This window comes from Lepidochelys kempii, chromosome 24, assembly GCF_965140265.1.
Source record: "Lepidochelys kempii isolate rLepKem1 chromosome 24, rLepKem1.hap2, whole genome shotgun sequence".
In the NCBI taxonomy this organism is placed as follows: domain Eukaryota; kingdom Metazoa; phylum Chordata; order Testudines; family Cheloniidae; genus Lepidochelys; species Lepidochelys kempii.
Window position 1 is genome coordinate 1,414,533 of NC_133279.1, and position 21,751 is coordinate 1,436,283.

The window sequence follows — 21,751 nt, forward strand, 5'->3', positions numbered from 1 at the left end:
GTCCTCTAGCACTTTATTCAAAGTCATGCAGGCTTTATAACCCTAAAATGAGGTGAAACTACAGCTCAACCTTTGTAACTGCTAGACTACAGATTACCAGTACATCCCATCTGTCCTTCCAAGAATATCAAAATTAGGGATATTTTCTTATGTAAAATAGGAAATTCTTTTAATGTATGCTTTGTCTGGCTTACTTTCCCTCCAAGTGCAGCTCAGATGTCAGTGAATGGAATTGGCACCATAATGGATTAAAAAAGGACAAGGCCTATTCTTATGCTGTCTATAAACATTTCAGTTTCCAAGCCTTAGGTTTTAAGTAAAAAAACATGTTGTCTGTTTCAAACAAAGCTTTGTACTTTGCTATTGAAATGATTGTAGGTGTCAGTGACCTACTGGGAAAGAATCTTCTGTCTGGGAGATGTAGGTTGGATGGAAATTATAGACTGGCCTCTCAACTGCTCTATCCACCAGAGAAAGCTTCAGATAGAAAGATCCATTGTGATGATACTAGCTCATGCATTCTTCATTCTTCCAATTCTCTTTCTTCTAGGCCCATGCAGCCCCAGTCAGGTTTATGCAGTCACTAACCTGCTTCGCCCAGAGTCTCGCCTGCTATGCCAAGTTGAGTTCAGCAGCATAGCGCTGGATACTCCAGCAAGTAAAGTCTTTCATGTCCGGTCACACTTCAGTATTGAAAAAGGTAGGCACGCTGACCCCTTTCCAGGGAAAGGGTCAGGGATTTGCGGGGATTTTTCATTTTTGATTGTTTTTTTTCTTCCCACAAAATTCCCATTTCTCCACCGGATTGAGAACATGGTGGTGTTTCACAAACATTGTTTCTGCTGACTTGTTAGCATGGGGTAAGAATATGCGTAGTGAATTCTCCTTTCCCCTCACTCTTCGTAGTTTTCCAGTGATAGATGGCTTATGTATTAAAAACAGTCAAACACAAGGCTTCTGAACGTTTATTCTTTGGTTTTCCCCATCTTGAATTTAGGTCTCTATGCCTGCATAATCACTGCTAAACCCCAGTCTGATGAAGTCCTGCTGGCTTTGAGTTTTGCTGAGGCCTCCGTATATGTGATGGTCTGTCTCTTCAGTGAACAAAGCAAGGATGGAATGCAAAGAATCCTAGTTCCCTTCCTCCCTGCATTTTACCTCAACCAGTCTGAATTGATTTTTAGCAGCAAACAACTAAATGGCAAGATCAGAGTGCTGGGAGCTGAGAAAGTGTTAGAAAAGCTGGAGGTACATAGAAAGCTCCCCCTGCCCCTCCATTCCTGGGGAATACACATAGCAATCCTTCTTCTGTTTAGCATGTATCTGTAGGGAGACTCTGATCCCGGTACACGAGGTGCGGTGTGAGCAGTCCCTTGGTCCCTTGTGGGAGATTCTTCAAGAAATGATTGAGTTGCTTCTGTGTTTGGAAACAGTAGTGGGTTTTTTTACAGTAATTGAGCACTCCCCCTCTTCTATATCAGGAGGGGGGGAGTGGTGGGCAGGTAGACAAGGGAGAACCTAAGTTACAGTAACCCCAATGCTAGGCAGGCCATTTGTCCAGTTGGAAACCTGACAGTCCTCTTTTGGGGTGGTTTTTCGCCTGTCTGATACTGAAAGAAAACCGGATGGGGGATGTTATAATGAAGAGCTCGCCACTCCTCCCCCACTGAAGTGACTTCACACACACACACACAACATGCGACATCACACCCGCCAGGGCAGGGTGGTGGAGTCTTCAAAATGGCACCTCCTATGCCACGTAACCTCATGCGCACTGTGTGGGCAAGGTTATACCAGCAGGCCCAGGCCATTTCTGGAAGTATCAGCACATCCAGTATTCTGCTACCCACTGCGAATGATGGTAATTACAGGAATACTTGTTATCACTACTGCATTGTCATAAATAACCTCGCTATTCTATGTCTGGGTGTGTAATATTTAGGGCCCTACCAAATTCATGGCCATGAAAAACACATCACAGATCGTGAAATCTGGTCTTTTGTGTGCTTTTACCCTTTACTATACAGATTTCACAGGGGAGACCATTCCTCAAATTGGGGGTCCTGACCCAAAAGGGAGTTGCAAGAGGGTTGCAAGGTTATTTTAAAGGGCTTGCGGTATTGCCACCCTTACATCTGCGCCGCTGCTGGTGGGGGCTCTGCCTTCAGAGCTGGGGTCCCGGCCAGCAGCCACCGCCCTCCAGCTGCCCAGCTCTGAAGGCAGCCACTGTCAGCAGGAGCGCAGAAGTAAGGGTAGCAGGACCACGACCCCCCACAAGTCCTTTTTGGGTCAGAACCCCTACAATGACAACACCATGAAATTTCAGATTTAAATAGCTGAAATCATGAAACTGATGATTTAAAAAATCCTATGACCATGAAATTGACCAAAATGGACCCTGAATTTGGTAGAGCCCTAGTAATATTATACAGAACTGGCATATACTGTTTTTGTTTTCCTTTGAAATAACTGCTTTTTGTCTGTTTTCAAAGGTCCACCCCAACTCTCCTGTGATAATAGTGAGGCAGCCTGAACATTCGCCCAACATGCCTGGACTTGTCTTCTACCCAGTTAGTGTGGTCAATCTCACATCTCTCCACCAGATGGCAGCCCCCGTCTTTATCAATGTCTCCTGTATTCTCACAGGCCAAAGAGTTTCCATAGCTGTGAGAGTTCTGGCAGGGCAGCATCTGTTTAGTAAGTATCAGCTGGTCTTATTTGTATGAGAAGATGCAATAGTGCCATCAAAGTGGTTTGCTAGTTACTGGATCCTCATTCTTCACATTCCAGTTTGCTTTCCTGTTGCAAGAAAGTGAAACGAGTCTACCTTACTGTGTCTAGGCCTGAACCTATGCGGTATCTTAATTCTCATTGACCTTAATGGCAGTTCAGTGTCCCGCAGCACACAGCATTGGTCCTTTTGAATGCTAACTCAGTAACAAGGGGTCCCTGTTTTGTTCATTTCACACTGAAGACTCAGTGGGATCACAAGGAAGAGACTTACTCCCTAGGTGTGGACAGCTGAACTTGGTGGGGGTGGGAAGAGGAGTTGTATGGAGTTGCGGGTTAATAATGATGCAAAGCAGTTTCCATCTGATTTTATTTGTCTACATGAGGTGGTGGTCTGGGTCTTTTTCCTAGTGAACAGAGGGGAGTCTCTGATAGAATAGGGAGACTGAATTGCCTGTAATCCATAAGGTGGTCCCTCCAAGTCCTAGTGAGGCACTTTGAGAGGGGCTGGAGCCAGGAAACTTTCACTGCAGCTGTTTGCGCTGCACCTGGTCTAGGGAGAGAACTTCATTCCTTAAGGCTCCAACACCAAATTCCTATTAAAAGGATAAATGATTTTGAAACATCTTATTTAATACTTCTTTTCAATTAGTTCTTGCAACAAAGCTGCAGAGTGGTTAGATGTATGTCTCTACAGTATCATTTATTACAGAAACCAGGAGTCTGCCTACACCCAAGACTAAATATTACCTCATTTTTCTGGAAAATGTTAGGTCAGTGCAATGAAGCAGGAATTGTCCAACAGCTTATTGGCTCTTACCAGATCCTTCTCTTCACCCTCTTTGCTGTTCTAGCATCAACAGCTGTAATCTTTCTCAGTAAGTGAAAACACAAGAGAGGTTTGCAGCTAATTATTAAATGAGGGGTAAACAGAGAGCTTTACCTGTGTGTTCATTATCACTGAATACAATCATTTGTCTGTTATACTTTGTGTATATTTTTAAGGGTACAATACTGTTTTGAGTGTGGTTGAAAATTACAAGCACCTTGGAAAAAAAAAAAAACTCTACACAACACAAACAACCACATTTCAGACCATGTCCTAAAATAAAATACGTCTAGCACACAAAGGTTTAACCCCCAGAAGATCATCCTGGTGTCCGTCCTAGTTCTGTAATGCCTTTCAAGAACCTGTGTACATACTGCTGTACAGGGATGCAGCCACCTTTCATGTAGACACCAACGAGTATCCACCAATGAGGAAATGGCATTTTGGCCAGTAAGGAAGAAAGATAGATAAAGTAACCTACCATCCTTAATGACCATATAAAGCAGATAGGCCCTCAGTTTATACAATCTCAGGAGGGAAAAACCCAGCCACCCATAGTAAATGTCATGTAACTTAGTGAATCTGCCTCTGAAGGATAACAGGCTGAATCCCTGCCCTGAATCCCTGAATCTGAACCCCTGTCGTTCCTGAGGTTTAGGCTGCTGGACATGTTAGGGCTAGGGCCCTACTCTTCTTATTAACCTGTCTTTCTGGGTCTTAAAAATCATTTTGGGTAAACTTTAAGGGTAAAAAAAGCACTGCTGGTTCTTTGCACTGGTATATACAGGGAGCCTGTCACTGCTAGAGCTTGATTCTTCTACTCGGAGCCTGAAATAAACCAGAAGTCAGCAGCAGCCTCAGTGGCCTGCATGAAACAAGTCCACTTCCTAAAGAATAGGAGTACTTGTGGCACCTTAGAGACTAAGCAACCTAAAGAATGTGCTTCCCCCTGTGGAAAAGCCCAATTCCTTTCTCTTCTCTAGACATGAAGAAAAGGAGTACTTGTGGCACCTTAGAGACTAACCAATTTATTTGAGCCTAAGCTTTCGTGAGCTACAGCTCACTTCATCGGATGCATACTGTGGAAAGTGTAGAAGATCTTTTTTATATACACACAAAGCATGAAAAAATACCTCCTCCCACCCCGCTCTCCTGCTGGTAATAGCTTATCTAAAGTGATCACTCTCCTTACAATGTGTATGATAATCAAGTTGGGCCATTTCCAGCACAAATCCAGGTTTCCCACACAAACCCACTCTCCTGCTGGGGAGTGGGGTGAGAGGAGGTATTTTTTCATGCTTTGTGTGTATATAAAAAGATCTTCTACACTTTCCACAGTATGCATCCGATGAAGTGAGCTGTAGCTCACGAAAGCTTATGCTCAAATAAATTGGTTAGTCTCAAAGGTGCCACAAGTACTCCTTTTCTTTTTGCGAATACAGACGGCTGTTACTCTGAAACCTCTCTAGACATGGTCACTCTGGAGCCGGGCTGAGGTATACTGGCAAAGGGCAGTGTGGTGGAAACTTGCCCTGTAGCTACTTATGCTGTCCCTCTTCTGGGGCTAGATAAGATTGGCTCCAACAGGGGTACCTTTTGAGCACTACTGATTTAACCTTTAATATATGAAGTTTATTTACACTTTCAATGGTATCTAAATACTGCAACATTTCTGCCCATTTTGCCTGATGATTTTGGTACTTGGTGCCCCACAATTCTGATGGATCAGATTTTTCCAGCAGTGCCAAAATGCATATTCTCTTCCTCCTTCACACCCCTGCATACACGGCAGGGAGCACTACAGGGTCAGGTTTTGACCCATACAAGCTGTGAAATTGTGTTCAGTTGGAATATCTTATTTGCCAGTTTGGCCTTTAGACAAAGTTGCATGGGTCCAGTTAAACTTGTGGAAAAACTCATGCTTATGTATGCATGGCTTATTGCACTTGGTCTTAAACCTATACTAATTGACTGAAGCTAAACAGCCCATCTCTCTGTAGAGCACTCAGGAGAGTTAAAGCAAATCAGTACGTGTGACATCAACCTCTAAATTAGAGCATCTTAGCCGCCTAGTACTATCATTCAGGAGTAGTGGCCCCAAGACTCCTAAATGGCCACGCAGCTTTGTGTTGGTTTAAATCACACCTTAAACTGCTGTAACTGTACACAAACTTTTAGCATAATGAGACTATACCAGTGGTCCCCAACCTTTCTGTGGGAATAGCAAATTCCTATTCCCAACACACTGTGGCGGGCGCCAAACACCCTGCTGTCAAAATGCCGCCGAGAAGTGGCAGCGGAAAGAAGCCTTGCCACCGAGAAACGGCAACGCTTCTCAGCAGCATTTGGGCAAGTGGTTCTCAGGTGGCCACGCTCGGTGGCAGCATTTTGGTAGCATGGTGTCCTGCAGGCGCACACAACTGCCCCGGCGGGTGCCATTACACCTGCGGGCACTGCGTTGGGGACCCCTGAACTATACCTTCACACCTGTTCCACCAGTGTTACATAATTTGTTATTTTTGCAGCATACAATGCCTTTCTGACCAGAGTGCAGACTGTACCTATTGTGTATGTTCCTACCTCAGCTACACCTCAGACAGGTAAGCTGGAATTTTCTGAAACTTGTAACATTGTATATAATTTGTTTGAACAGCTGTATACAAAGGTCAGTAGCAAACATCACTTACTTAAGATAGGACTTATTCTCTCATCCTGGTTGCTCCCTTTCCCAGTCTATCATTGCTGTAAAACAGACTCATTTCTCTGGAGGCAGAATAGCCAGCCTCGAAAAGTGAATTTGAAGTCCCCTGAACCCCAGGTACTTTTTGCTTGTAGCTGTGTTGATCCCAGAATATTAAGAGACAAGATGGGTGAGATAATATCTTTTGTTGGTGACAAGAACAGAAGTTGATCTAATAAAAGATATTCCCTCCCCTACCTTGTCTCAGGTACAGGAAAGGGCTTGAAGTTTTAGGAACTATTTTCTATAAATTGCAAGGTTAGATGGCAGCAGCTGTCTTAAGTAAAACCCTGTCCTTTTTGTTCCTGTGTCCTAAGGATATCCAGGCAGTCCAGTATTAATCTGACTAACCTTTTTCCCTACACTTAGGGTATTCATATCCTCCTGTTGGTACTCAGCAACACAATGAAAGAAACAGGACGCAGCTATGGCTTTGGAGCGTACGGAGAAGGCATGTTTGAAGGAAGTACCTGTTTGTACAATAATAAATGTCTAGTGAAGCATGATGTTAGGTGTAGTTCTAACTCCTCTAACTGGAAGTCACAGCACCTTCCTGGTTCTCTGGGACAACAGTCTGACTCCAGAATCTTCAGGCTACAGTGATGGGTACTGGACAGGGGCCCCACTATCATGTTGCCAAAGGCACAATAGGGTTCGTGCCCTTCTACTTTAAGAGATCAGTGTGGTAGATCCTGCAACAAGAAAACTCCTTCATGATTTGGGCCAGAATAAAGTCCAGAAGCCACCAGTCCGTTTGACTTTTAGACCTTTTTCAGGCCAGTAATGTATGATACAGCAGGCTTCTTGTGCCTGCCTATAGCGGTAGGGTATCAGATCAGAGCACTGGAAGGTTAACAAGGTACTTTACTTTGGTTTGAGGAATATTTTGGAGTCACTTGTAAAAGCTTGTGCTGCCAGCAGAGCAAAGTTAGGATTCACAGTGGTTGAAACTTCCACTTTAAGAATAGTCAGATTACACTGACTTCTCAGGAGAGGGCGGAACTAGAGAAGAACTCCGGTTTCACTCTAAGGTGAACAGGGGCTCACTGCATATGCATATTCTTTCCCTGCTGAGGGTCATCATAGTATCTGTTGCAATTACAGGCAGGGCAGAGTCAAACTCTGCCCAGAAAGTGTTGGTTTTCACTCCGGTTGAACAGTTTTGCTTATATCACCCAAAAAGAGCACTATGTGAGTTGACAGTGAGTATCAAGTTAAAGCAACAGACTAAGCTGTATTTTATCCAAAATTTATTGACAGTCAGATAGGTGAGGCTACAGGGACAGTATGAAAGTCATGTTCTCCCCTCACGTTCCAGAGACCTGTTTAAAGCCTTCTGTTCACATCAGGACACTTAATGTTGCTCTGTGGCTGAATCCCACGCTCTTGAACCATCTGTATTTGTCTGTGCAGCCAACTGTGCAGGTAGTCCCACCCATCTCAGACACTTCAGTTTAGTGCTGCTTTCGTCTGAAGGAGCATCCTAGATCAGGAAAGAACAGTAGGTAATCCCAAGCACATTACCAGCCTGTGGGGGGATGGGTGAGTCGTTAACTCAGTCCACAGGAGGGTAACAGCACCACAAGGCCTCTAGGCGTTGAGGGAGGCAGACCGTATTCTCATAGCTCAACAAGGACTGAGGGCTACTGGGAGAGTGAAACCCTCAGGTATCAACAGCTCCAAAATCCACTAAGTCAGATCCATCATTATAGAATGGAAACTGTAGTGGAGCCAACAGAACACAGAACTAGCTCAAATAGTCCAGGCATGGCTCAAAGCCAAGAAGGCCAAAGTATATCCCCAACGACCCTCTTAGGAAGACCAGTAAATAGCCATCCAGCCTAAGCATTCAAGAATCCCCAAGGTTTCTAGTAGTTCTGTCCTGCCAGCTGTTCTAGGAGACTAATTTTTTCTGGTCACTTAAGAGGCATTTCATTATACTTAGCAAACCCACTCCCTGCAAGCACTTCAGGCACATACTAGACAGATTGAGACTCTTCTGAAGTGCCACTCAAGATAAAATTCTGGATCAGAGGTATTATAACACTGTGTATAGTGCATTGATATACATTCCCTGTCCTGAAGAATCTCTCGTTCAAGACAGACAAGAGCAAGACAAAACAGGTAAGGGGGTTATGATGACATGGAAAAATACATTAGCTGCCTGGGTGTTTTAAAGTACAAATTGCTGCTTACCTTCTGTAAGCCTTGCCTTTCCTCCGGTGGGCTGGCACAGCACAGTTGAGCAGCCAACACACAGAACTACAGTCTGAGCATGGCTGAATACAGTGGTGATTTTATAGCAACCTGAAACAAAGCAAAAGTTTGAGGTGAGCCTATTTCTCTACAAGAGAAGTGGGGCGGTGTTATTTCCACTGTTGGAGCAAAAGACAAAGCTGGCATGTTATTGAGACTATTTTGACATTTTCAGCGGGCAAATGAAACTTTAATCTGCTGGAGAAAGAAGGGGACTAAGGGCGACAGTGAAAAATGTTCAAACAGTTTGCATTGCTCTGGCCATAGTGGGGCTTTAAAGGGGTCTCAAAAGCAAGCGTTTTAAGTTTGCATTTTAAAGGTAGGTACAGTAGACTGAAGAACCTGGTCCCAGTGGGGAATGATCAGTTGTCCGCTAGCTACAATAATGAATTCAGCTAACATCAGACAACTAAATTGAGACAAGATAATCCCAGGGCATCCCCTGGGCAGGGTACTAGTCAACACACATTAAGGGACTCCTCCCACATGGGGTCTAGCCCAGTGATAGTCTATTATTGTTTGTCAAAGTATAATCAAGGTCCAGACTTCAGAGAAAATTTAGCAAAAGGTAAGATTCCAGGATTCCTTTAAAAGCACCTGGTGGTCCAGATTTGGCCTGCAGTCCGCCTACCGAGAACCCCGGTGTACCCCCTGCACAGCTGGAGGAGAAAACATGCCTTACAATGCTGCACAGGTGCAAGCTTTCCGTTTGATTTCTGGAATAGGACAACTTCTGCCACCACCGACTCTTACAGGCCCAGGGTCAGGAAATGTTGAGTACATGGGCTACCGAGTTTCAGAGGGGTAGCCAGCCGCGTTAGTCTCTACCAGCAAAAACGAGGCGTCCTTGTGGCGCCTTAGAGACCAACGCGTTTATTTGGACACAAGCTTTCGTGGGCTACCAAGCTACCTTCGGGCTCCTGCCTGGGAGCGAAGCGGGACGCCCACGGCCGGCTGCCAGCAGGTGGGATGCAGCCTGGGGGAGCCCTTCCCCAAGTGCCCTGAGCGGGAGCTGCCCCGCACGGGCTCCAAGGCCCGCCTGGGGGGCCAGGCCGGGGCCTCACCTGGACACTTCACGTCCATGAAATAGGAGTTCGGACTCTGGACCAGACGCTTCTTCTTGTGTTTCCGCTTCTCCTCCTCGGGGGAGGGATGCAGCAGGTCTTTCGCCAGCTGCAAGCCAAGCACAGCGCGTTAGGCCGGCCCGGGGGACGGCGGGGGGAGCCCCCCCACCCCGGCCCCCCTCCCGGCCTGCCCCCCCCCGCCATCTTGGTCCCTCCCCCCCGCCGCCATCTCCCCGCTCCGGGCCCGGCTCCCGCTACCCGGCCCGGGCCCCCATCGCCGCCCCCGGACCCCGCCGGCAGAGCCCGGCCAGCGGAGCGGGGCCGCCCCGGGCGAGGGGGCGGCTCCCGGGCCCGGCCCCCCACGGGCCGCTCGGCCGCACTCACAGGCATGTTCGCGTGGAGGCAGCCGGGGCCGAAAAGGAGCTAGAGCGGAAACCGGGGCCGCTATATCCGCTCCGGGGTTCCCCGCACGGGCGGAAGTGAGCACTTGGCACGGCCCTGCTGCCATGTTGGCAAGGTCGAAGCTGCCACCCAATGCGCAAGAAGAGTTGGGTACTGTCGCCATTTTGAGAAGGTCGTTCAGGCCAACAGTGCTCCGACTACCGGAAGCGCCGCCATGTTGAAAAGGTCTTTGCCTTCAACCGGAAGAAATACTGTAGTCGGAAGTAGCGGCCATGTTAAGAGGGTCAATCTTTGCTCCAGGCGCTGAGGAAGCGGGAAAGGACGCCATCTTGGGAAGGTCCTTGGGGACCCAGGCCCATGGGATGAGCCGTGAGATCCTTCCCCACAGGCCCCATGCTGCTGAGGTGCCCCGGGATCGGCCCTGTTCCGCGGTCCCGCATGACATCATCATGGGTGCCACGGTGACGGGAGGAGGCGCGAGGTGCTGTCCTTCGAGGGCCTGGGACGATGAGGTCCCAGCGCCGGGCCGGTGGGCTTGGGCCCCGCGAAGACGGACGGGCCCCAATGTCGTTCATTCCGGTCACCCTCCGAACCCCGGCAGGGCCTCGAGCGGAGCCGGGCTCCTCCGCCGCGCCCCGCTGACACGCGGGCTGCCCCGCGGCCCCGGCCGCCCCGGGCTTTGGGACCCTCCCGGGCGACAGGCACGGAAGTGACCCTCGTCGATGCACACGTGGATGTGGGAGGAGCTTAACGGTGGCCTCCGTTGGCGGGGCAAGTCCGAGAGCGGCAGGGCACTTAGGCGAGTCTGCGCGAACGCGAGAAAAGGCCTCGAGGGCCCCTGCTCTCTAATCTCCAGCAGCACGGAGCAGGTCCAGTGCGGGGCTCCTCTGCAGCTGGAAGCCTGCGGGGCCACAGGCATGAGGTGCGGGCCCCGCACATCTGGATTTCTTGCTTCCCTTGGAACCTGGGCTTCCGCCTCAGAGAGGTTTGCAGACAACCAGGGCAGAGAGGGAACAACAGCGGGCCGAGAGCGAGGTACCCTGTGGTTTGGTCACTGGAGGGCAGTGCCGGCGAGTGGCGCTTGTTGCCCAGCTGGAATGCACGGAGGCCTTTCTGCCGCTTCCTTCCTGCAGATCCCGGGAGAAAAATTCACCCTCTCTGGCACGGAGCCAGAGCTAGCCACCCCATTTGCCGGCCCGTTCAAGGGAGGACCTTTCTGATGACACAGATAAAGGGACAAGCTGCAGGATTAGGATTTATGTGGTGTCAGCAAACCATGACTGTGACCCAGGGACACTGGTCACACCATGAATTAATGTCAAGAAGTTTTTGGAGCATGTTTGCACCACAGTGGGCCCCCCACAGCTCTGCCAGTGCCCCTCAGTCCTGATACGCAGTTCCTGCTATCCCTGCCTGGGTCCCCCGTCAGCTCAGCGGGTGCCCCTCACTCCTGACCTGCAGCCACCTGCTATCCTAGCCCTGAGTCCCCACTCAGCTCTGCCAGTGTCCCTCAGTCCCGCAGCCCCTCTGCTACTTCAGGCTTGGGCTCCCCACAGGTCAACACAGCTCTGAGAGGCCCCTCAATCTCCACCCACAGCCAGTCCCGGGCTCCACACAAACACAGAGACCTGCTGATGCCGCATCCCAGTCCTGAGTCCGGACCCGCTGTGATTTAAGGGCTCCTGCTTTCCCACGGTAGAGCAGGGTGGGGAAAGGAACTGGACCCTATCAGTATTGTTCTGCTTCAGGGGCTCCCAGCCCAAGGGCAAGAGGAAGTAAAGGAGAAAAGCATCCGGTGTGTGAGGAGGAAGAGGGTAGGACTGACCCTCCCCCGCCGTGGGACCCACCCGACTAAGAGTTGGCTGCGTTTAGACAAAACAGCTTCAGTAAATTATGGTGAAAACCTGCCCCTCGCCTCACTTTGTTTAGAAGGAATTCCAAAGAAACCCAGCTCAGCTCAAGCATATCCCAGCCCTGGGGTCTGCCCCTGCCCCGCCAGCTCTGCTGGTGCCCCTCACTCCCGACACACAGTCCCTGCCAGCCCAGCCCTGCCCTGCCCCCCCAGCTCTGCCGGTGCCCCTCACTCCCGACCCGCAGCCCCCGCTAGCCCAGCCCTGCCCCCCCCCAGCTCTGCTGGTGCCCCTCACTCCCGACACACAGCCCCTGCCAGCCCAGCCCTGCCCGCCCCAGCTCTGCCGGTGCCCCTCACTCCCGACCGGCAGCCCCCGCTAGCCCAGCCCGGGGCTCCCCCCACCCAGCTCTGCCGGTGCCCCTCACTCCCGACCGGCAGCCCCCGCTAGCCCAGCCCTGCCCCCCCCCCAGCTCTGCTGGTGCCCCTCACTCCCGACCGGCAGCCCCTGCCAGCCCAGCCCCGGGCTCCCCCCACCCAGCTCTGCCGGTGCCCCTCACTCCCGACCGGCAGCCCCCGCTAGCCCAGACCTGCGCCCCCCAGCTCTGCCGGTGCCCCTCACTCCCGACCCGCAGCCCCTGCCAGCCCAGCCTTGGGCTCCCCCCAGCTCTGCCGGTGCCCCTCACTCCCGGCCCGCAGCCCCCGCTAGCCCAGCCCTGCCCCCCCCAGCTCTGCTGGTGCCCCTCACTCCCGACCCGCAGCCCCCGCTAGCCCAGCCCTGCCCCCCCCCAGCTCTGCCGGTGCCCCTCACTCCCGGCCCGCAGCCCCCGCTAGCCCAGCCCTGCCCCCCCCCAGCTCTGCCGGTGCCCCTCACTCCCGGCCCGCAGCCCCCGCTAGCCCAGCCCTGCCCCCCCCCAGCTCTGCTGGTGCCCCTCACTCCCGACCCGCAGCCCCTGCCAGCCCAGCCCTGCCCCCCCCAGCTCTGCCGGTGCCCCTCACTCCCGGCCCGCAGCCCCCGCTAGCCCAGCCCCGGGCTCCCCCCACCCCCAGCTCTGCCGGTGCCCCTCACTCCCGACCCGCAGCCCCGCTAGCCCAGCCCTGCCCCCCCCACCCAGCTCTGCCGGTGCCCCTCACTCCCGACCCGCAGCCCCCGCTAGCCCAGCCCGGGGCTCCCCCCACCCAGCTCTGCCGGTGGCCCTCACTCCCGGCCCGCAGCCCCCGCTAGCCCAGCCCAGCCCCCCCCCAGCTCTGCCGGTGCCCCTCACTCCCGGCCCGCAGCCCCCGCTAGCCCAGCCCCGGGCTCCCCCCACCCCCAGCTCTGCCGGTGCCCCTCACTCCCGACCCGCAGCCCCTGCCAGCCCCGCTGGGGGCTTCTGCAGACCAATTGGAGGCCGTTGCCCCCCGTTGCTGGTTAACCCCTCCCTGCCCAGGGTGCTTCCCCAGCCGGGCTCCCCGCGCAAGAGCCGGTTCTCCCGGGCCCGGCGGGAGGAGGGCTCCGGGCTTCCCCCACCCGCCGGGCGCAGGCGGAGGCGGAGCCGGCACCGCCCCTTGGCGCTTCCCGGCTGCAGGAAAGTTTTGCCCAGGAGCCGAGCGGCCCGGCCGGGCCATGGCCAAGTCCTACGATCACCTCTTCAAACTGCTGCTGATCGGGGACAGCGGGGTGGGCAAAACCTGCCTGATCATCCGCTTCGCCGAGGACAACTTCACCAGCACCTACATCTCCACCATCGGTGAGTGCCGCCCCCGGGGCCCTCCGGGGAACCCCCCTGCCTGGGGAACCCCTGCAGCCCCCCAACTTCACCAGCACCTACATCTCCACCATCGGTGAGTGCCGCCCCCGGGGCCCCCCGGGGAACCCCCCTGCCTGGGGAACCCCTGCAGCCCCCCAACCTCACCAGCACCTACATCTCCACCATCGGTGAGTGCCGCCCCCGGGGCCCCCCGGGGAACCCCCCTGCCTGGGGAACCCCTGCAGCCCCCCAACCTCACCAGCACCTACATCTCCACCATCGGTGAGTGCCGCCCCCGGGGCCCCCCGGGGAACCCCCCTGCCTGGGGAACCCCTGCAGCCCCCCAACTTCACCAGCACCTACATCTCCACCATCGGTGAGTGCCGCCCCCGGGGCCCCCCGGGGAACCCCCCTGCCTGGGGAACCCCTGCAGCCCCCCAACTTCACCAGCACCTACATCTCCACCATCGGTGAGTGCCGCCCCCGGGGAACCCCCCTGCCTGGGGAACCCCTGCAGCCCCCCAACCTCACCAGCACCTACATCTCCACCATCGGTGAGTGCCGCCCCCGGGGCCCCCCGGGGAACCCCCCTGCCTGGGGAACCCCTGCAGCCCCCCAACTTCACCAGCACCTACATCTCCACCATCGGTGAGTGCCGCCCCCGGGGCCCCCCGGGGAACCCCCCCTGCCTGGGGAACCCCTGCAGCCCCCCAACTTCACCAGCACCTACATCTCCACCATCGGTGAGTGCCGCCCTCGGGGCCCCCCGGGGAACCCCCCTGCCTGGGGAACCCCTGCAGCCCCCCAACCTCACCAGCACCTACATCTCCACCATCGGTGAGTGCCGCCCCCGGGGCCCCCCGGGGAACCCCCCTGCCTGGGGAACCCCTGCAGCCCCCCAACCTCACCAGCACCTACATCTCCACCATCGGTGAGTGCCGCCCCCGGGGCCCCCCGGGGAACCCCCCTGCCTGGGGAACCCCTGCAGCCCCCCAACTTCACCAGCACCTACATCTCCACCATCGGTGAGTGCCGCCCCCGGGGCCCCCCGGGGAACCCCCCTGCCTGGGGAACCCCTGCAGCCCCCCAACCTCACCAGCACCTACATCTCCACCATCGGTGAGTGCCGCCCCCGGGGCCCCCCGGGGAACCCCCCTGCCTGGGGAACCCCTGCAGCCCCCCAACTTCACCAGCACCTACATCTCCACCATCGGTGAGTGCCGCCCCCGGGGCCCTCCGGGGAACCCCCCTGCCTGGGGAACCCCTGCAGCCCCCCAACTTCACCAGCACTACATCTCCACCATCGGTGAGTGCCGCCCCCGGGGAACCCCCCTGCCTGGGGAACCCCTGCAGCCCCCCAACTTCACCAGCACCTACATCTCCACCATCGGTGAGTGCCGCCCCCGGGGCCCCCCGGGGAACCCCCCCTGCCTGGGGAACCCCTGCAGCCCCCCAACTTCACCAGCACCTACATCTCCACCATCGGTGAGTGCCGCCCTCGGGGCCCCCCGGGGAACCCCCCTGCCTGGGGAACCCCTGCAGCCCCCCAACCTCACCAGCACCTACATCTCCACCATCGGTGAGTGCCGCCCCCGGGGCCCCCCGGGGAACCCCCCTGCCTGGGGAACCCCTGCAGCCCCCCAACCTCACCAGCACCTACATCTCCACCATCGGTGAGTGCCGCCCCCGGGGCCCCCCGGGGAACCCCCCTGCCTGGGGAACCCCTGCAGCCCCCCAACTTCACCAGCACCTACATCTCCACCATCGGTGAGTGCCGCCCCCGGGGAACCCCCCTGCCTGGGGAACCCCTGCAGCCCCCCAACCTCACCAGCACCTACATCTTCACCATCGGTGAATGCCCGCCCCCGGGGCCCCCCGGGGAACCCCCCTGCCTGGGGAACCCCTGCAGCCCCCCAACTTCACCAGCACCTACATCTCCACCATCGGTGAGTGCCGCCCCCGGGGCCCCCCGGGGAACCCCCCTGCCTGGGGAACCCCTGCAGCCCCCCAACCTCACCAGCACCTACATCTCCACCATCGGTGAGTGCCGCCCCCGGGGAACCCCCCTGCCTGGGGAACCCCTGCAGCCCCCCAACTTCACCAGCACCTACATCTCCACCATCGGTGAGTGCCGCCCCCGGGGCCCCCCGGGGAACCCCCCTGCCTGGGGAACCCCTGCAGCCCCCCAACCTCACCAGCACCTACATCTCCACCATCGGTGAGTGCCGCCCCCGGGGCCCCCCGGGGAACCCCCCTGCCTGGGGAACCCCTGCAGCCCCCCAACTTCACCAGCACCTACATCTCCACCATCGGTGAGTGCCGCCCCCGGGGAACCCCCCTGCCTGGGGAACCCCTGCAGCCCCCCAACCTCACCAGCACCTACATCTCCACCATCGGTGAGTGCCGCCCCCGGGGCCCCCCGGGGAACCCCCCTGCCTGGGGAACCCCTGCAGCCCCCCAACCTCACCAGCACCTACATCTCCACCATCGGTGAGTGCCGCCCCCGGGGCCCCCCGGGGAACCCCCCTGCCTGGGGAACCCCTGCAGCCCCCCAACCTCACCAGCACCTACATCTCCACCATCGGTGAGTGCCGCCCCCGGGGCTCCCCGGGGAACCCCCCTGCCTGGGGAACCCCTCCAGCCCCCCAACCTCACCAGCACTACATCTCCACCATCGCTGGGTGCCGCCCCCGGGGAACCCCCCTGCCTGGGGAACCCCTGCAGCCCCCCAACCTCACCAGCACCTACATCTCCACCATCGGTGAGTGCCGCCCCCGGGGCTCCCCGGGGAACCCCCCTGCCTGGGGAACCCCTCCAGCCCCCCAACCTCACCAGCACTACATCTCCACCATCGCTGGGTGCCCAGCCCACCGCCCAGACTGCCCTCCAGCACCCCCAGGGACCTCTCTGCCTGGGAAACCCCTGAAACCCCCCCCAATTTCACCAGCACCTACATCTCCACCATCAGTGAGTGCCTGGGGACCCCTCCCCCCGACTCCCTTCCCAGGGAACCCTGGATCCTCCCCTCCCCAAGGGGAACCTCCCCCCTGGGGAACCCCTGCAAACCCCTCCCCGCACACTAACGTTACCAGCACCTACATCTCCCCCATTGGTGAATGCCCCCTGATACCCTTCAGTCCAGCCCCCTGGGAAGCCCCCCATACCATTGGTGTGTGCTGCTTGAAACCTCCTCAGGAACCTCCCCCCTGGGAATCCCCCATCCATCCTGGGTGAACCCCATGCCAACCTCACCAGTGCCTACCTCCCCCAGCCTTCAGGCCACCCCTAAACTAGCAGCTCCCTACGTCAATCCGCCCCCCACAGCATCATTTCCCCATCCCCTGTATTATGATGGTCTCGGGACTGGGGGGTGGGAGCCCAATTGCGCCAGGCCCTGCACAAACGGGTTCTGCCCTGAGGAGCTGGCAGTGGAAGTTGTTACACCCTGTGAGCCCGTCTCCCTGGCAAGCAGCCCCGAACTGGGGGAGAGACAGCCCAGGGACAGACAGACACGTGGACACAGATCAGCCCCGCATGACCGAGTTGCAGACAGACGCACGGACGCAGGCCAGCCCCATATGGCCCAGTTGCAGACTGCTACAGTCACAGGGAACATGCCCAGCCAGTGCTCTTCCTGGTTTCTGGTCGGGGTCGCTGTTTCTGGCTCGTGTATGTAGCAGCAAACTCCATTTCTTCTTACTGCTTTAAAATCCTGCTTTCCCCTGGAGTTAAAGAATTGCCCCTTCCAAATCCGCACTGCCCGTGGGCCAGGTCAGGGGCCTCGAGGTGCCGCCCTTCTGCGATGCGCCCCGGTAAGCGCTGGTTGCAGAGTGTGGGGGTATTCGGACTCTGGTGTGCTGCAGAGACAGAGTGCGAGCCGGGCCCTGCCTCGGCCATCCAGTTTGAACAGAGCAGCAGGGTCCCCCATGGCAGCGGTTTGGGGTGTACGATGGGCCGGCGCCACCCCCGACAAACAGGACGATGTCTTGTTCCATACGGCCCTGTTCTCCTGCGCTGGCAGAGTCATGCCCCGCAAAGCCACTGATGATCGTGAGGCACCCGGAGAACGGTCGGTCCTCGGGTTCAGCGCCAACCTGGAACCCCCGACCCTGCTGGATAACTCCCCGTCTGTCTGGTCTCTCCCCAGCCCCAGGCAGCTCTGAGTGCAGAACAGCAAGGGGTGGGCAGGCGAGGCCCATTGAGGGCGGGGGGGCACGCAGCATGCCTCCTCTCTGGGTACTAACGTCACCCAGTGCTTGGTCTGAGCTAAGAGCCCCTGGGATGGCCCCGGCCTGGTTCACTCACTGGTGAGCTCTGCCCCCCGCCCCCCACACTGCTTGCAGGCATCCTGTTCACTAGTGCCCTGTCCTCTGCACCACTGAGCACTTGTGTGTATGCACCAGCACTGCCCCCCACCCTGCGCCCCATGGCACAGGCGGCTCCACTCAGGGGGTCGGTCTGGTTGCTTTGTGCACCAGCCATGGAAGGCTCATCCCTCCCCTCCGTGGGTCAGATGGGGAGGGGGCAGGAGGGCTGGCTGGGGATGCAAGGTTGGCTCTGTCCCACAGGAGGGGGGCAGGTCACCCCGTGCAGAGGCCCAGGCTCGGGGTGAGCTCCTTGGCCGTGGCCCCCTCTGCACTAGTCTCCCAAGGGGACTAGAGCCGTGTCCCAAGCTCAGGAGGGCAGGACGCCTGGGTTCTAGCAGTGCCTCCGTCACATGACCCACTGGGCTGCCTTGGGCAAGTCCCTGTGAGTGCTCCCCTGCCCCCCAGGGCTGGGTGAGTGTGTGCAATGCCCAGAGCCCAAGGGGCACCATACCTGGCACCTCCATCAGCCTCCACCACCTTTTAACCCGGCAAGGGCATTAGTGATCCTCGGGCAGAGACTTTGGCCCCAGCCGAGGGGCCATGGGGGCTGGGGGCAGCATCGCTGGGGCTGCAGGTCCCCTCTGGAGCTGGCAGCTCCCGTCCCAAGCAGGGGAGTTGCCCCTGAGATGGTGAAACAGTTTCCTGGGCCTTGGGCGAGAGAGGCCGCCAGCCCTGCAGTGTTTATAGAGCCATAAAATGGCCTGACACATCCCTGTGACTTGCACGCAGGCGCCGGCAGGGAATTCCACTGGGGAGAGGTTTTGATCCATCTTGCCCCAAATCCCTGGGCCGCCCCCTTTCCCAGGAGGCGTGTCCTGGGCACCCAGTGGGTCGGTGGGGATGTGCCCCAGGTGCTGGCGGGAAGCCTTCTCCCACCCCTGAGGTCTCACAGCCACTCGTCCTGCCTGTTACAGCCGGGCCTCTGGGCCGATCGGATTCCACCTCCTGGCCGGGAGCGGTGAGGTCTGCAAACCCCCGGGGGCAGGCGGGAGGGGTGCAGCTGACCGGGGGTGCTGGTGTTTCCCATGGGGGTTGCAGGGACAGAGCCAAAACCTTCAAGAGCTCCGTGGTTGGTCTGTTTCTGGCTGCCAGGGTGCCACAGACCCCCTCAATGCAGACCCCTCCCCGGACCCCCCTGTCACGAAGTCACCAGGTGGTGCTCTGGAACTGCTCCCTATGAAGCCAGTCAGGACTTTGGGGAAGCCTCCCCTCCCCAGGGCAAGAAGCTCACACAGTTTCCACTTTCCTGGGTCTGACCTCAGAGCATTCAGTGTCCTCTGCCCCTCCGTATGCTTCCCCTAGCGAGTCCGACCAGGAGGGGTCCTGGGGAAGTTAGAGGGTCCTGCCCCCCAACTTCACAGACAGACGTGACTCTCAGCCATCCAGTAAAACAGAGGTTTATTAGATGACAGGAACATGGTCTAACACAGAGCTTGTAGGTACAGAAACCAGACACCTAAGTCAGGTCCATTTGGGGGGCAGGGAGGCCCAGACCCCGCGGGTCTGGGCCTCCCTCTCTTTCCCCAGCCAGCTCCAAACTGAAACTCTCCAGCCCCTTCGTCTCTTTCCTCGGCCAGGAGGCCACCTGATCTCTTTGTTCTCCAACCCTTCAGTGGGCACCTTTGCAGGGGAGGGGCCCAGGCCATCAGGAGACAGGGTGTTGGCCATTCTCTGTGCAGACGCCATCACACTGGCCCTCTAGGGCTCGGCAACAATCACACCCTCTTATCCCACCACTTAGAGACTTACGAAATGCATCGGGGAAACTGAGGCACCCACACAGTATTCAAAGAAAACATTAAGAACATTCCCACTTCGTCACACCCCCATTACTAGGGTCCAAGGGCCAGACACCCCCTAGCTGGTGTAGATCAGCGTCACTCCATCGAAGCAGCCGGGACTACGCTGATCTCTGTCTGCTGTGGTTCTGGGGAGTCTCTCTCTGCAGTGGGTCCCTCTTGCTGCCAGCCCCACAGAGCTGCTCAGGCAGAACAGTCCCTACCTGGGTCCAGCTCAGCTTCGTGCCCCGGCAGACGGCTCCAAATGCACCTCTTCCCCTCGCTTCCCATGTGCTGGGGGGTCAGGGGGTGATGCCTGGGAGCAGGGCTGGAGAGGGGTGGGGCAGTGGGGCTGGAAGTCATTAGGGCGCGTTGGAGTGGGGTGAGGAGGCAGTGGGGGGGCTGCAATTTTTAATCCCCATTGGAAACTCCGAACCCCACTGACCACAAATCTCCTTCCCTGGGGGGGCTGCTTGGAGCTGCCCCCCTCCCGAGTCTGTAGCCTGCTCCGTGGTGCTGTGGAGGGGGCGCACTGGGGATGCTGCATGTGAGTTCCCTGGTGCCAGGCTTAGAGTGGGGCTGGGGCTGCATCATTCCTTTGCCCGCCCTGGGAAACGGGGCAGGAACCTGCCCACGCCCGAGCACAGCCCCCCGGCCCAACACGCAGTGTCCCTGGCACAGCGGGCAGGGGGGGTCTGGGCAGGGCCAGGCTGTGGGGGCTGCACGATGCTCCAGAGGCTCCATCTGTCTGGCTTCCCCCCACCCCGCCACCATGTGCAGCGAGCCAGACAACAGCTGGATGGCGGGGGGTGTGGGCGTGAGGCCGTGGCCCAGGGACCCTGAACGGCTGCTGTGGGAAGCTGAGGGCTCCGTGCTCCCACCCGCCTGCAGCCGGTTTATTCACTGCGGCGGGAGAGCCCCCGCCTTGGACTTTGCTCCCAGGGGCGTCAAGCTGTTGCTGGGAGACTGGAGATGGGGGGCCGGGTTGTGTTTGGGGGAAGGGAGAATACTGCAGGGCAGGAGAGTGGGGATACAGTCCCAGGCTGGCACTGCCCTCAGCCCATCCTCTTCCCCCCCCAGGTGTGAGTCCAGTCACACCAGGGGTCTCCTTCCCGCCCCCACAGTCCAGCGCCGCTGCATCCAGCAGCTCTGCAGTTGGCCTGGCTGCCTGGCCCCAGGGTGGGGGTCATGCCAGGGCCTCTGGACCCCCTTCACACACACACACTCACACCCCCGTGCAGCTCTGATGGCGTCATCCGTCTTGTGTTCCAGGGATCGACTTCAAAATCCGGACAGTGGAAATTGAGGGGAAAAAGATCAAACTCCAGGTCTGGTAAGTGGGACCCCACCAAAGCCGCCCCCTCCCGCCTGCCCCCAGCCCCCCCTCCAGCTGAACCACAGCTCGAGCCCTGCCTAGCACCTGCAGAGCCGGGGCAGGGCTGGGGGGCGGGATGGGGGTACTGGCATGGCTCCGGGGCTGGGAAGAGGAGATCCGGAGCCTGCCCGCACTGGGCTGCTGGTTCAGGCCCTGGCAGCCCCATGGATGGTGGCTGTGCCCTGCTGCAGGTGTGGAAGGAGCGTGTGGGTTGCCAGTCTGCCTCCGTCCCATAGAGCAGCAACCAGCCCCCATCGTCCACCTGGGCAGGGGGGCCCAGGGCTGGGTGAGCCGTGGAGGCAGAACTGGAGTCCCCTTGGGCAGGGTGGTTGCCCCAGGAATCCCTGCCACCCCCCCACCCCTGTGGATCCCAGGGTAGCCCTGGGGGTCAGAGACACTGCTGACCCCATTAACCCTCTTTCCCTTCCTCTCTTGCAGGGACACGGCAGGACAAGAGAGGTTTAAAACCATCACAACGGCGTATTACCGAGGAGCCATGGTATGGTGTCTCTCCCCCTGCTGGCCCAGCCTGGCCAGGGCAGTGGGCAGGAGCACTCTGTGGTGACCTGCAAGGCCCCCCCCCCCAGGGGCAAGCTGGGAATGGTGCCCAGGAGACTCTGAGATAGCGCGT

General features: G+C 57.4%; 4 protein-coding genes across 4 annotated transcripts in view; 2 read left to right on the forward strand and 2 right to left on the reverse strand.

Annotated features, from left to right (window-relative positions):
- Window positions 1-6,553, forward strand: part of NUP210L (nucleoporin 210 like) — a 49,125-nt gene extending 42,572 nt beyond the window's left edge. Inside the window, exons 35-39 of the mRNA XM_073323094.1 lie at window positions 551-700; window positions 998-1,248; window positions 2,493-2,697; window positions 3,504-3,608; window positions 6,085-6,553. Of these exons, the coding sequence (XP_073179195.1) occupies window positions 551-700; window positions 998-1,248; window positions 2,493-2,697; window positions 3,504-3,608; window positions 6,085-6,470 (1,097 nt within the window). The 3' untranslated portion in view covers window positions 6,471-6,553. The remainder of the gene's footprint in view (window positions 1-550; window positions 701-997; window positions 1,249-2,492; window positions 2,698-3,503; window positions 3,609-6,084) is intronic.
- Window positions 1-21,751, reverse strand: part of UBAP2L (ubiquitin associated protein 2 like) — a 397,837-nt gene that overhangs the window by 149,203 nt on the left and 226,883 nt on the right. The gene's annotated exons all lie outside the window — the stretch shown is intronic.
- RPS27 (ribosomal protein S27) lies at window positions 7,533-10,108 on the reverse strand. Its single transcript, XM_073323093.1, has 4 exons — window positions 10,004-10,108; window positions 9,620-9,728; window positions 8,496-8,606; window positions 7,533-7,782 (listed from the first exon to the last, which is right to left on the reverse strand). Exons 1-4 carry the CDS (start codon window positions 10,007-10,009, stop codon window positions 7,754-7,756), a joined length of 255 nt encoding a protein of 84 aa, XP_073179194.1. The 5' UTR covers window positions 10,010-10,108; the 3' UTR covers window positions 7,533-7,753.
- RAB13 (RAB13, member RAS oncogene family) overlaps window positions 13,199-21,751 on the forward strand; it is a 10,053-nt gene continuing 1,500 nt past the window's right edge. The window contains exons 1-3 of the mRNA XM_073323473.1: window positions 13,199-13,600; window positions 21,018-21,078; window positions 21,559-21,681. Of these exons, the coding sequence (XP_073179574.1) occupies window positions 13,477-13,600; window positions 21,018-21,078; window positions 21,559-21,681 (308 nt within the window). The 5' untranslated portion in view covers window positions 13,199-13,476. The remainder of the gene's footprint in view (window positions 13,601-21,017; window positions 21,079-21,558; window positions 21,682-21,751) is intronic.

Bases quoted from the DNA above. Each gene is read 5' to 3' on its own strand.
- RPS27 (XM_073323093.1), bottom strand. The intron at 8,607-9,619 runs GTGAGGCCCCGG...GCTTTGTTTCAG, and splicing joins CATGGACGTGAAGTGTCCAG to GTTGCTATAAAATCACCACT. The intron at 7,783-8,495 runs GTAAGCAGCAAT...TTCCTGATCTAG, and splicing joins AAAGGCAAGGCTTACAGAAG to GATGCTCCTTCAGACGAAAG.